The sequence below is a fragment of the Nannobrachium achirus genome (genome assembly GCF_963921795.1).
Source record: "Nannobrachium achirus genome assembly, chromosome: 10".
NCBI classification, from domain to species: Eukaryota; Metazoa; Chordata; class Actinopteri; order Myctophiformes; family Myctophidae; genus Nannobrachium; species Nannobrachium achirus.
This window is the reverse complement of record NC_137819.1, coordinates 8,973,161-8,988,980: the sequence shown is the minus strand read 5'-3', so window position 1 is coordinate 8,988,980 and position 15,820 is coordinate 8,973,161. Positions and strand designations below refer to the sequence as shown.

The window sequence follows — 15,820 nt, the reverse complement described above, 5'->3', positions numbered from 1 at the left end:
AGTATAGACTATAATACTACTAGTATAAGTTCATTGTGTAAATGGTATCACAATGAAAACTCATTTTTTCAAAAAATAAAAACACCATGACATTTATTACCTTATAATGTTACATTACATTATATTACACATTATTTCTTTGTGGTTCTCAGCCTGGTGGGGGGAGGGGAAGCGAAACTTTAAGGACTTTTAAGACCTTTTTACTTTTACTTTGTTAAACATCCCCCATGAAATAATATTATTTTGGGGGGTCATGGCCTGAAAAGGTTGTGAACCACTGCTAGTAGTGATTCTACAATAAACAAATGTAAAACCTGCTACTGTAGTATGCTACAGAGATACTGAAAGACCCTCTGTCTGTATCTGTTTGGGTTGTCATGATCACAGTGGTGGACAAAGTAGTCAACTCCAGTACTTTAGTAAAAGTACTTGAGTATAATTGTGAGTAGGCCTATAAGTGTGGAGTCTATACTCAATGGTTCCCAAACCTTTTAGCTTGTGACACAAAAGAGAAATGTTACCTTGTTTCCCTGGGACCCAAACTACTGAAAATTAGATGATCTATAATAATAACACATTGCTCTGTGAGCTTGTCTATTTTCACATTTTTTCTTAAAGCAGCACACTGCAACTTTTTAACAACTATTAGAATTTAGAAATGTTACAAACGTATATGTCCCCCTAAACATTGGTATTGTGAACATTTAGAGCGTCTCAGATAATGTGTACCTCTAACAGTTTAGAAGATAGATCAATTTAGGAAGTTATGGTCATTTTTAAAAGGGTGTGTCATTTTCGGTTAACCCGTCTGAGAATTTTTCACAGTTGTTCCTCTGTGTCATATTAGCTGGGAACAGTTGAGATATTTTCTCTCCTAAATTAAGTGCATACAATATTACAGATAGTAGCCTAACTAGCCATGCAGGCCAGGTCCTGACCTCAACTACTGTCTTCTCTGCCCCGACACGGGAGCAGTTCTTCTGCCTATCGGTAGGGGGAGCAAGATAGTTATAAGGGGGACTGAGGGTTAGGAGGAAGGAAAACGTTCCCCCATTCATTCTTTCTTTCTTTCTTTCTTTCTTTCTTTCTTTCTCTCTTTCTCTCTTATGCTGAGGGCACCTGCAGCATTACCTCTATGTCTTAGCCCTGAATACATGACTATCATATACATGATGTATAGTATATGATAGTCATGTATTCAGGGCTACTCTATGTCTATGACCTGCAGACTCATACTTTAACGATTATTATTTTGGTCCTTGGATGAAAAGATTACTTTAGCTGATTTGAAGTCTTGAGGGACATGGCCCTGTATATATTTAGAAATATTCGGATATTTTGAGATAGGCCTATACATTTTTGATTTTCATGAGCTGTATGCCATAAAATACAAATAATAATAATTTAAAAAAGGGGTTTAAAAGATATGTATGTATATATATTACAGAAGAAATGATCTTTTACACAACATTCGATTTTTTGACGATGGTGACTGAGCGCCGCTGACTACATTTCCCACAGTGCTCTGCGGGCGGCGGGGTGACAGCGGCTCGCGCTCCGCTCCGCAGGGTGACAGTCAGTCAGTCAGTCAGTCAGTCAGAGCTTAGCATCGCATCCGGCGCCCAAAGAGAACCGCCGGACGGACGGAGAGACGCTTCAAAGCAGCAGAGCCATGGCGGCCACGGGCGGAGGGAAGATCCGCAGCAGAAGATACCACATCTCCTCCAAACCTTACGCCAAGAGCAGACAGGTAACAACCCGGCGTCTTCATGGCCGTCCGTCGGCCCCGCTGGAAGCGGCGGCTCCGCGGTGGGCCGCCTTGTTGTTATTGTTTTGTTGGGGAGACATTTTGTTGGGGCCTGCTGGCTGAGCTCCGTGGCCTGCACGCGCTGCTAGCTAGGCTAGGCTAGGCTAGCTTAAGCGCGTCATGTTGGGTGTTACACGCGCAGCGGCCGCCCTATCGAATTCTGTGACTTCCCCGGTGAAGGTGTCGCTGTTGCACCGTTTTGATTATTATAGCAGTGTTTCACGTTTCAAAGTCTCCTCTTAACTCTGACAGTGTACTAAATGGAATGTCAGAGTTACAGACTTGTATGGGTCAATTTAGACCCCCATAGAGGAACCTACACACCGAGTCCCTCGGTGTGTCCATTTTATATTTATGTTCCAAAATATCACGATTTACAAATTCAATGCGAGTTCAATAGATTGGATAGGGATTATGATTTAACATTTAAATAGTGTGGCATTAAAGAATTTACAAACAAATGTGGATGTTTGTCACTTATCCGCAAAACAGCGACGCCCAGCGGTCACACATTTCAACGCCGTCACCAACGGCGGCGTCAGACGGCACGGCTGTTAATGCTAAGCTAGCATCGTTAGCATGCTAGTTTCCCCCTGGAAAAATACATTATATTAGCTAATAGCTAGGCTAGCGGAACGTAACGTGTAGCCAAACGAAACGAGACAGTTGGCAAGTGTGTGTGTGTGTTGTCAGTCACAGAACAACCGTACAACACTGGCAGCGTGCATTAACTAACACAACAACGGCTAAACGTTGTCTGTAGCCACGCCGAGGAGCCGTTGGTTGTCAACGGCCAGCGAAACGTTGAGACGCCGGCGAATTATTAAACGTTAGCCGTTATAAAGCAAGCCAAGGCAGGGGCTTTGCTGCTAGCTTAGACCCGTTAGCCCACACTACGGCGCATTGTGTTGTGTCGCCGCCTGTTAGAAGAACGTTTATTTAAAAAACTCCCCGGCGTCGCGTGCCGTTCTTTGTCGTCGAGCGACGACGACGCGGCGGTTGGGGAGTTTTAAAACACCCCCAAACGGGTGTTTTTGAACCGTTACCGGCTAACGGTTCTAACGAATCTAGCCAGCCCCATTGCCAGCTGAGCTGTCTGGATGGAAGCTGCGTAGGGAGCCGGGTGGGAGGAGGAGGGGATCGAACCCACATGGTTTTTCAACTGGAGGTGTTTTAACTTGTAACAAAATCATCTCATAATTATCCGGATTAAATTAGATCTGTCATCTGTGTTACAACATCCCCGTTTGTGTTCACTGGGCTTTTGGTCGTTTCCCCTCCCAGTCCCAGTTCGTTCTTTTTTCTACCAAGAGTGACTGGTTATGTTTTAAATCGAGAGTTTAAATAAACGCTGCCCGCAGCCTTTAGCAGGCTAGCAGCAGCCCTATCATCTACCTTAAAAATGGTGCCATGGACTAGAGTTCCTTTGAGGACAAGCTGGGAGGAAAAAAAGAAAAGAGGAGGAAGGCGGGATCTGAGCTGCTTGCAGCTGGGTTGAGTGAGGAGTCAAGAGAAGACAACCCAGCATGGAGCACATCTTTATGTTGTTGAAACAACAAAACGTTGCGTTTCCAATGTACTTTTTACAGTTTATTTCTCTCTCTCTAAATATTTTTTTTGTAAATTGATTGACTACACAGGAACACAATGGAAACAAGCCCTAGGGCTTTTTGTGTTATCATTTATGTCAAAATATATGTTTTGCCAAGGACCAGAAACGCATAAAAAGCCTGCCCTGTATGTGGATGACCATTACAGGTCTAACTCTGAGCGTAAGAGTCCATTTGGTTCCATTTGTACACACTCGGAGTAAAGCAAAAAAAAAAAAAAAAACCATCTTGTGAACCACTAGTACTAGTTGGACTGTGTCGTAGTAAATCAGTGTCATACATATTCTGAAGAAGAACCTGGTGACTTGACGTGTAGTCAAGTCTTATGATAAAAATATAAGTGTTTAAAAAACCTTCCACAGACAAAACCAAGTCTTGCCACGGACAGACAGGTTTGTACGGACATCGGTGAACCCTGACAGCAGTGCGTTTAGTAGTTTCACACCAAAGTAAACAAGTAGTGCAGAAGTAGTAGTGAGCGGACAAACATTTGAACCGGTGAACTTTGAACTTGACAGTGTTTTTGTTTGAACAAGTGCGTTGCCTTCCATAATAAGCGCGGGAGTTCCTCCTGTCGTGTTCTAACAGTGTCTACAGCATGGATAATTTGACTTGCTGGGTAAAAACATCTCTAGGAATGTAGTCCTTTAGCTAACCTTTGGCCCGGGTCTTCAGCGTGTGCTGGTGTTTGGCAGCGCGTTTCCACACACGTGCTCTCGTGTCAAAACGTGGACCATGGTGCTGCTGTGAGGCGTGCTGGGGGGGCACGTTACGGGTGGCCTCTGGGACTGGGCCTCTGGGCCTCTCAATGCGGTGGTTAGTTGGACCACAAGGCCATGTGGTGGCTCTCCATAGAGTAACAAAGTTTGACGTCATTTACACATCCTACCTGGTTCCCGTTTTCTTTTATGACTTTTGTTCATATAAGAACTGTGTTCCAAACATAAACAAATGATCTCAGCGGGTAGACTCGTATGGATATGAAGAATCAACTGATGGTGAGAAAACGCTAATGTTACTGTCGCCGAATTAAGTTACACTTTCACCAGAAACGGACTGTATCAAATATGAGTGACTATATCATAAACCATACAGAGCCACCTCCCCGACAATATTGCAGAGACTGTTTTGTTTATTTTTTATTAGTTTACCACAATGCTTATAAGACGATTTTAAGATGACTCAATGTTATTCTCCATAGAGAAATTACTTCTGGGAAGAGCGAGTGAAGTCATGACTCGTTACTCTATTGTAATGCTGGTCTGGAAATACTGTCTGTAGCAGATTGGGTTTTGGATTAGTATTATTGTTCATTATTATACTTCATTGGGTGTTAGATTTGTATTGCTGTATTTAGTAAAGACTCCTGTGGACAGGTGATGAAAGTTAGCATTTCAGTACTATACTCACTCTTACTCAATGCATCTGGTTCGTCCAATGTGATTGTGATGTCCATGTCAAATAAATTAACATAACATAACATGGAGCGCCTCTAAACCATTAAGACAAGAGGTCCGTTCTATAAATGCCTTCTAATGAATCAGTAGTACTCACACTTACAAGATCTTTCAAAAATGCTCAAACATAGAAGATATACAGGCACGGCACGTAGTGATGCGGTGTGAGCTTGTATATCTGCTACTTTGTGTGAAATTTAAAATGCCACAGAGTGCTCTTTCCTGGTTTTACTTGGTAACCTAAACAATATTTGAATAAGACATTATGGGAGAAGTAAACCACAGAATTGTCCTGTAAATGCTTTCTTTGAGTTCCACTCGTCACATCAAATCACACCGACCAATTTAATATTCATACTCTGTTCAGTGGTGCAGAGGAATGTGCTGTAGCCACTTAGTTGTCAAATAATGTAACTTCAGTATGCTGAAAATACGATTTAAGTTAAAGAGGTGTAGCCAGTTGTAGTATGCTACCGCTGTGTGAATGACACTATGGCAAATTATGAATGCAGCTCTTGTACTCATAGTGTATGTAAGGCTTGCTCTCAGAGCCAATGTCTTGCGTGAATATCATGAAAACTGAAAGGATACATATCACTTTTCGGGGTGCTGTTTTAGGGTTAACTTTGATCATGAGAAAAGAAAAGAGCCCACAACGTACTCCATTGAGAAGTTTAATAATGACTACATTTCAAGCCCCCCCAATTTGACCTGATGAACATACTGTAGGCTAGCCTGACCTAAACGTTGACAATACTTTATCATTGGAGTGTGCAGGTGACATACAGTACATCTCTTATTTGAATGTCCAACCTCTTATTGGGATTTTTGGTTTGGCACAAATCGTGAACTTGAAGGTGAAATTATGAACTTGAGCTCTCATCACACTTGATATTCTCTTAACAGCTATGATCAATTGTTTCAATGTTTTTCTAAACTGCCCTGTCTAGAGTCTGGCTTGCCACATGTCTGTTGGATTCGTCTCATTGACTTGACTGTAACGGTTTTTAGGCCTAAGTAGCCCATTGTTCCCAGTGACGGTTAGGGATGGGCCGATAATCGTTATTATCGTTTATCGTGAATAAAAAACACTCACGATAATCGTATCGTGGAGATTTAATTTGTCATGAAATCGTCCCCCGTCATGCACTGGGATCAAGCACAATGATCCCAAGCACAATGCGTCGTGAGCTTTTAATTGGCTATTCTTTTGGCAAATTTTTCGCCCCAGGATAATGGATGTTGGGGATATTTTTATTAACGTGATAATATCGTAAAATCGTGATATGAAATTTCGTCCCATCAGATGTATACACATCAAACACGGCTTCTGTTTTCAACCCAACACATGCATGGCACCCTGCCTTGGCCTGTGAGCTCCCATGACCGTGTCCACTTGTAGAACTGGGGGACCCTTACATCTTTTAACACATTATTACTTTAATGTCTTTGCTTTAACTATTAAGAAGTAGCCGATATACAAGCTCACAGTGCCGTGCTGCGAGCTCCAAATCCTTCTTCTAAATCAGTGGTTCTCAAACCCTTTCATGTCAAGGACCCCCAAAATGCATTTGGCCGCGGATCTCAAAATATGTTGTTCCAGTGACCCCCCAGAAGCAAATATTTGAGTTACAATTGTTTGCTTTTAAAAAGATACATTCAAAAATGTGCAAAAGAAAAATCATGATTTTAAAAAAAATATCAGATCTACCAGCTCGCAGTGCGGCACTCGCTGCCGCACTGTGAGCTTGTGTATCTGCTATTTTGTAATTAATGGGTTAAAATCACAATAGCCAGCGAATCCATCCGTAGGAACTGTGGCTTATGAAGGATGATCCAGTGGTGTTTGAGTAGCGTTCCTTCTCTGGTTGGAGCAAGCGTGTGACTCTTAACTTCAGAACAGGTTGAAGCAGTGCAAGCAGCAGTCAACTGCTGTGTTTCTCACTGATAAGATGAATGCTAGAGGTACACATGGCTCTTATCAGGTGATGAGAGCTAGTACGTAGTGGCTCTACACAGCGCTTAGGAAGTGCTGCATGCACCAGCTAGCTCAGTGATTCTCAACCTGTGGGTTGGGGGGGGGGGGGGGGGGTTTCCCAATTTTTTTGAGGGGGTCCCCAGATGATTAACTTAATGTGCAACATTGTTTTCTCACTCAACAGTAAACAAACCAACATAACGTTTAAGTCTATAGGGGGTGTCTGTATAATTTAAGGACTTTATTTTATTACCTCTAAAACGACAAATTAAACATTGGCCAAATTGTCAAATAGTAGGCAGGTAGAAATTGTGAAAATAGCCAATCTACATGCTCACTGTTGTGAGCATGTAGATCTGCTATTTTCACAATAGAACTGTTATACAAAATGTTATGCCTCAACTCTTAGTGCTGGTAGGGTGGGGTGTCCCCAAAATATGGTTATTTTAGGGGTGGTGGCCTGAAAAGGTTGAGAACCACTGAGCCAGCTAACCAGCTCTGTTTCCTCCATATTCCTCCCTCCATTCCCTCTGGTGTTATGTAGCCTCATAAATTACAGCATTGTCATTGTCTCGCTGTAGTCAACAAAGTTGTTCCGTTGTTGTAGTTAAAAAATGTACCTGTCTGAGTGAATATGATTGATTCAGAACTGAAGCTTGGTTCCCCTGGAATAATCCATCTAAACATGGTTACATAAAACACATGCAAATCTGTTCTTTATATCAATGCTAAAAAATAAAGTATTGCGCACCCCATTAAGTCATCAGAAAATGTGCTTCACTCAGTGAAACACATGCTTAATATGCCCTGCAAACGGGCCCGCTATAAAGTTGGCTTACAGAGGCTAATTAGAGCAGGTACACTCCTTTTGGTCCATTTCAATGGACTTGACTGTACAAACTACTTGTACAAATGCTCATTTGAGAATGGACGCAACCGTATAAGCACAACACAAGATATGTCTAAACACCTGAACGTGGCCAGAGCACTCTGTCTTCTGGTCTGTGGAATGTAAATTAAGAGCACTGTTTACCTATAATGTGCTGTTTTCAATGTTGCTACACTTAAAAATATAAATAGGCGTGAACCCATAGTCATATTCAATCATAGCTATGTGTAGGTATTTGGATACACATTTAGGTATGACATTTATTGGTCCACAGCCACAGAAAGTTGCAGGTACCCTCTATACACTTGAACTGTATGTTGGTTTGTTTACTGTTGAGTGATACAACAATTTTACACATTAAGCTAATCATCTGGGGACCCCACACAATTATTTTGGGACCCCCCCTGGGGGTCCCGACCAGCATGTTGAGAACCACTGCACTTGTGAACAGTCCTATACAGTGAACACTGAACGTGACATCTGTGGATCATCCATAAGAGGTTTTGTAGCACTATAGCTCACATATATGCTAACAACAATAGACTAATACACCAGATTATCGGCATAGTCTGCTTATACAATAACATAACTCTGGAACAGTAAGGCGTGCAGCACAAGTTAACCGTTGCAATGTGGTCTGATTATAAGAAGGATACCGTTGTGATAATGATAAGCCCAGGTTTAACCCAAAGTTAGCGGACTAATCCTATAATCCTGCTTTGAGATGTAGGCCCCTGCTCCTTGGTAGGAACAGTACATCTGTGTGAGAAACCAGTATTGTACGAATCATCTTAACCCCAGTGTCCCAATTCTGGGCTGGGTAAACAATCAGCCAAAATGGTAGATCTACAAGTTCACACAGGGTACCCGCGGATCTTGAAAAGCATTGAAAAGTATTGAATTTAGTTTTGCTAATTCAAGGCCTTAAAATGTCTTAAAAAGTATGGAATAGTGTGAGTGGGGGTATTGAATTTTATCTGGGGCAGAATGAATAAACGTGTCAGAGCGTGTTGGCGACACACACACTGTGTGTGTGTGTGTGTGTGTTGTTATTGTCGTCGTTATTTATGTAAGCTAAAGACTCGCCAGTCGCCAGGATGGCATGTGTGGAACCGTCGCAACCTGTTTCGATTGTAAACAAAACGCAGTGCTGTTTGGACGTACTATGGAGAGTCCAATGAACACAGACAGGACAGCCATCAAACTGTTAGCTGTGCCAACAAAAGGAGCTAACGCTAACGGAGCTAACATGACCAACTTATTATCAAAGCACCTCCGTCCAGGACAGACATGTCGACCTATAAAAAGGGCTACAAAGAATTACAATGAGAACTAACTTGAAGCATTTAACTCCGCACAAGACACGAGCCCACAGCCCAGTAACTTGATGAGTGTGTTGTCGTCATGTTAGCGATGCGACCTGGCGTTTCCCAAGGAACCTAAGCACAACGGTGGGGGCCAGTGGTGGGCAAGGAGGTAGTGACTATGGTCAGAAAGAAATGTATTTAGATGCTGTTGTGCTTCTGCTTCACAACGTTACTTTTATGTGTATCCTACTTTGGTTTGTTCCTTGTTATTTTAAAGGCCTGATTCAAAGAGAAAAATAAATGTTCATAAAAAAACAATCAAAAGAATGTAGGCTACAATTTTCATTTTGAATTGAACTTACAGTAAATGCCCTTTGAATGTGTGACTAGTATGATCTCAGGCTTTTGAATTGCAAAACCTCAAGAGCATTGTTTTCATTCATGTTTTATTTGGAAATGTTCATTCAACACTGTCAACATGCTTTGCAAAAGGTAGTTGTTACTATGAAAATACAGATTACACAGCCTTATTTGTACTTAGAATGTGAAAACATCAAAGGCAGGCCTTTTAAAAAGTGCACTACCATCTACCTCAAGAAGTTCTGTATTTTTCTTAAGATTTACATTTTTGCACTAAATTCACCGAGGTTGCGTGGTATCGAAAATGGTATCGAGTATAGGGCTGTAATCTAGCGCTGTTTTAGGGATTCGAACTTCGGGGGGATTTTCCGAACGAACCATCGAACCTTCGATGGTTCGTTCAATTGAATAAAAACCGAACGTCCGAACCTTCGAACCATCGAACGTACTGTACCTTTAACCAGCTAAAACAGTGTAGGAAATGTTTTAAATGCGCTGTTTTATCCATTGAAAACGCGTGGATGCGTGGCCGCATTAACACCTAGGCTAACACTTGGAAAATCCAACCCAATCGGAGAAAATGTTGCACAGTTTGTTGACGAACAGGCTCAATGTATAGCGGAGTTGCACGGATGATGATTAGACTTGGTGACTGCGTCGGAGCGCGTCGCGTTCGGGCTGAACTGGTCTCGATGTAACAACCCCAGAAATCGCATTATAGATCCTTTAGGGGGTTGCAATGAAATCCATCTTTGCTCATGCTTAGGAGAAAGGCTGTTTAATCTTTGGGTGCATGGATGGGTGTTCGCTGTTCAGAGCACACACGTCTGTCTCTGCCCAGCTCGGCTGCTCTCACTCTACTGTAATCAAGCGTGTGTCAGCGAGGCTGATTCCCCACCCGGTTCGCGGCCCCAAATAGGAGCGCAATTGGAGCGGAGGACGGTCCTTGATCGCTCCAAGCTGTTCTGGTGCATTTTATAACTACTATAACGGTCACCATTAACTGTTAGTGTTTACCGGTAGGCCTAACTTATTTCGTATTTGGCTATCTCTACTACTGTGATATTCTGAATAGGCCTATCACATTCTGATAATTATTTTTTCGTGTAAAAAATAATAATAATAAAATAAAAAAAAACCTGAACCCATTAATTTCGATCTTCGATTGCCAACGTAACGAACGAACGTTCGAATCTCCGAAGGTTCGCTTGCAGCCCTAATCGAGTATCGATTTTTTCCCCGGAATATTGTGTCAAAGTTAGAAATTGAGTATCATGACAAGCCTAATATGCCAGTCTCTCCAAAAGGATGCAGCCGGTTTTTCAGAACAGGCAGAGAACAGTGCAGGGACCAAAATGGCAACACTTATAACAAAGTCTAACTCAACGAGGATACGGGCAAAGGACAAGAGAGGAGATCTTAGCCATAGATGGTGAAATTGATAAGGTAGTTGAGCTACGACACATGTCATGAAGGAAATCGTGTCCATGTAATAATTGTGACAGGCCTCTCCCCCCTCTCTCCATCCTCGCTGATCTCTCTGGTAGAAATGAAATACAGCGTATAGAGTGTTAATTGTTAAGATTGCTGTTACTAAAATTAATTGAGAGAGATGTTTTCCTTTTGGATTTAAAAGGTCAAAGTTACAGTGAAGGTCAATATTTGCCCACATAATTGTTGAAGAGACCGGAATAAGAATATTGGTTGGCCAGGTTTGCATGTGCATTTGATTATTCCTACTGTATATGTGGTAGCTTTTTACTGACACTCTGCTTTGCCACAGACAAACACTGCTTTGTCTCTGATTTATGAATGTGGCCTTACATTTGTCAATTCCTTTGCCGCGGTAATGGTTAGGGATGAGACCGAATATTCGGCACCGAAAATTTTCGGCCGAAAATGGAGAAAAATGCATTTTCGGTTTTCGGCTGGATAGCTTTTAAAACCGAATAGTTATGCACCGAATAGTGTGAAGGACAGGGGTCTAGTATATTATACATTAAATGTATCAAAAAGAAAAGCAGAGGGCGCTGTTTTTCCCTTTAGTAACAGTAACTTAACGTCCTGTTGTGATGACGGTTGTGATGACGTAATCAAAACGCAGCTAGAAGCCACATGCATGTTTGGCTGACCTCCAAACAACACCACGATACATGCGCCTGGCGCACAGCCATAGCCCACAGCCAACATGTCTGCTGTTTGGAAATATTTCCACATATCAGAGCAAGATGCTCGGATGGCGATTTGTGAAACCTGTTCTGCTGAAGTGTCGCGAGGGGGAAAAACGGCAAAGAGCTTTTCCACTTCAGGATTACTCAACCACTTGTGCCACAAACACACAGACAAATACGATGAGTATAAGAAACTCACTGCACAGAAAAAAAACACTGCTCCCCCTGCCTTCACACCGACTCCCTCTGTGGCGGATGCTTTCGAGAAGGTGAAAAAGTTTCCACTTGATAGTGCCAAGACTAAGGCCTTTAATATGAAAATAATGGAATTCATCGCCTTGGATGATCAACCATTTACTGTCGTAGAGAACGTTGGATTTCGTAGGCTTATTGATCACATTGAGCCTCGTTATACCATGCCCAGCAGAAAGCTTTTAGCAGACGTGTGCTTACCCGAACTCTACAACATTGTTTCAAATAACATCTTTGAGCTCTTGGCTACAGATATTACAGCCATCAGCTTCACGTCAGACATATGGAGCTCGGACGTAAGCATCACCAGTATGCTGAGTCTAACTGCACAATGGATTGACAAGGATTTCAATCTGAAAAAGATTCTGCTCCACTCACAAGAGTTTAGGGGGTCTCATACAGCACAAAGCATCTCCGCGGCATTCGCCAATATGTTTGAGACCTGGCGCATCGACCAACCTAAAGTGCATGCAATTGTAACTGACAACGCAAGAAATATGACCAAAGCTATCCAAGACGGCAACTGGAGTGGAATCCGGTGCATGGCGCACACGCTACAGTTGGCTGTGAACGAGGGGGCATTGGCTCAACGCAGCGTAATCGATCTGTTGGCCACAGCCAGAAAGATAGTTGGACACTTCAAGCATTCTCAAGTGGCCTATTCTCGCTTGAAGAAAATACAAGAGGATCTTGGCGTACCAATTAAACGGTTCCAACAAGATGTGAGTACACGGTGGAATAGTTCCTATTATATGCTGGAAAGCCTCTTAGAGCAGAAGCGAGTCTTGGCTACATACCTGGCAGACCATGATCTCCCCGCATCGTTCACTGCAAACCAGTGGGTGTTAACAGAGAACATCATCTCCATTCTCCGTCCATTTGAACAGCTTACTAAAGCTATTAGCTCATCTGATGCAACTGTGGCAGAAGTCATTCCCAGTGTCGTGGCTCTAAAGCGTCTTCTAAGTAAAGAGGTTGAAACGGACCATGGAGTAAAAACTATGAAACGTACACTCTTGGAGTCTGTCAACACACGTTTTGCTGCTATATTCTCAGATCCCCTATACTGCATCGCGACTGTACTTGACCCACGGTACAAAGTTTGTTATTTTGAGACGGGGAAAAAGCAAAGCATACGTGACATGATGCAGGCTGTTTTGGATAAGGAAGCCCCACTCGGAGAGGAGGCTGCTGCGCATAGCACAGGAGACGCGACTCACAACGTGGGAGACGGGACACACAGCACAGGAGACACGACGGGGACACACAGCACAGGAGACACGACGGGGACACACAGCACAGGAGACACGACGGGGACACACAGCGCGGAAGACGAGACACACAGTGACAACAGTGACGGTAAAAACAAACCTAGCCTAGCCCTACCCTAATTTGTATTTACTTACTGTATATTTGTTTATTTATATATTTTCCTGACTATCTAGTACTGCATAGTACTGTGTTCTATCTGTCTGTCATTCAATGTTATATGAGATACTATACTTCAATGGTTTCCTATGGAAATAAGTGTATAGTCTTTTCTAAGAACTCCTTTTAGTAGACCTTGTACCAGTGAACTGTACCGTCATGAAATTGTACCCTTTTCTAATTTTTACGTTTTTCTCAATCAAGCAGGCCCAGGGCCAAGCAAGAGGCCTCGTCTGTCTAGAGCAGAGGAAGAAGATGACGAGGAGGAGGAGGCGCAGCAACCACCCTCGCTGTTTGATATGTTCGACGAGATCCGGGAAGAGAACTGTACCCCTAATAGGTAAGCTACTCGGTTCTGACTTGATTACTGTAGGCTACTATTTACTACTGAAAGATATGTTGTACTGTATCTTCTATGTAATATGCTCTTAGTCTCTTAATCTTGTACATTTTTATTTTTGACATGTCAGATTGTTTGAATTTATTTTATTTTACAGTCAAGTGATCTGGCATGCTTAAATAAAATGTTCAGACAACATTATGCACTGTTTCCCATTTTTAATTAAATCTCAAATCCTTCTCTTAAACCTCTCAAATGCCAGACCAGTGACAAGCTCAACCGCTCAACAGTTGGATGATTATCTCTCAGAAGCCCTCATCCGAAAAAGCAAGAAAAACAACCCTGATGACAAAGAAGAGGAGAAGGAGGAGACCCCTCTCGGATACTGGTTGAGAAAAAGAGAGCGCTTTCCTGACCTGGCCAAGGTGGCACGCAAGTATTTGAGTGCTCCATCCACAAGCACTGACAGCGAGAGACTGTTCAGCTCTGCCGCTCATGTGCTTGATGCGAAGAGGAACAGACTTGCATGTGATAAAGCAGAGAAGCTGCTGTTCATTAAAAAGAACCTTCCACTTTTCCTTCCTCCTAAAAAGTAGGCTTATATCATAAGCTTATCTAGACCTAGATATGTAGAACTAGTTTCCTTGTGAGCTAAATTCACCATCTCAGGTCATCATTTTGGGGAAACCCTGCAGCACAGAGTTCAATATATTGCACCTTTGGTATCTAAATGATACAATTTTTATACTTTGCTCATGAGGACATAGCACCTTATCTGCACATACTTGAAATGTAACACTTCATTTGAAATGGATTGTGGATTTTTATATCCAGTTTGTCTACTTTATGTATCTAAATGATACAATGTTTGTACTTTGCTTATGAGGACCACCTTATTTGCTAATTCTTGAAATTGTAATCGTCTCGAATTTCATTTGTAAATAGTTACTTTACTTTCATGTGGATTTATCCAGTTTGCACATTAGTATGCATGCATGCACGTCATATGTGCATTTGTTGTTGAAGGCCTAGCTGTTACAGCCCTTTTGTTTACACTAGTATTTTGTTGTAGGCCTAGATCATTTTGCAACATACAGTATGTGCATTTGTTGTTGAAGGCCTGGCTGTTACAGCCCTTGTGACTGTTTACATTACAATAGTATTTTGTTGTAGGCCTAGATCATTCTGCAGTTTTAAGCACCTTGTTCTGATGCACTTTTATCTCTGTAAGATACTACAGAAATAGTTGCACTATTTTGACTTTGTTTTATGCTTTTATTGCAAAGAGAAAATATTTTATTTTGTTATGTGTGCATTCAAAAGTGAGAAATAAATGTTTTATGGAACCATATGGTGATTATTATTTAAGTTAGGTTTTGCCATAATCAGGTAGCTTTACAAGTAACAAAGGTACAGCAATGGTACAAACATTTATTATACAAAATAAATACATGTATTATTCGGCTATTCGGTATTCGGTATTCGGTGGAATGTTTCCAGTATTCGGTATTCGGTTTCGGCCAAGAATTTTGCTTTCGGCACATCCCTAGTAATGGTATTGAATTTGTCATTTTAGAGGTATTAAAAAGCCTTAAAAAGTATTGAATTTGTACTTGGGAAATGTGCAGATACCCTGAGTTCACAACACAATGGGTTGTGCTTGTATGATGGCTCACACAATTTCTAAATGCTTCTGCCAACAGACGGTCTGTGTAGAAAGCAAAGGGGTTGCCCCGTCTCCCCCACGCTTCTGTTTTGCAGTGCAGTCATTTCTTTCCTGTGACTCAAATGTGGCCAAGCCTTATCTAACCTGCTAGTTCTACTTAGCTGAAATGGAAATTAAAATGTATTTTCTACCCATTTAGACTGGGAACCCCTATTCGTAACTATACCTTTCAATCCAGGAACCCCTCTTGGTGTGGTTGTTGTTGCTATGTACAGTATATAGCAATATACAGTTTTATTTTATTTTTTCTCCAGAAAATTAAGTTGGCATTTAGAAGGCGTTTTCTTTTTTTTTGGACAGAGAATCAGCCTTGGGTGAGTCTAAATTGGTTAAGATATATAAAACAATCTAACCAAGTTTCAAGTGAGCCGTTGTGCGTGGCCGTGTGTGTGTAGCAGTATTTCAGGGTTGCGTGTGTGTGACGCAACAGTGTCACACACTTGGTCAGCTGTATTGCACAGGCACATGCTCAGGTTACAATACTACATACCCACC

General features: G+C 42.0%; 1 protein-coding gene across 1 annotated transcript in view; it reads left to right on the top strand.

The window, feature by feature from the left end:
* Window positions 1–1,623: 1,623 nt before the first annotated feature.
* nup153 (nucleoporin 153) overlaps window positions 1,624–15,820 on the top strand; it is a 58,494-nt gene continuing 44,297 nt past the window's right edge. Inside the window, 1 exon segment of the mRNA XM_080735820.1 lies at window positions 1,624–1,750. Within this exon segment, the coding sequence (XP_080591946.1) occupies window positions 1,673–1,750 (78 nt within the window). The 5' untranslated portion in view covers window positions 1,624–1,672.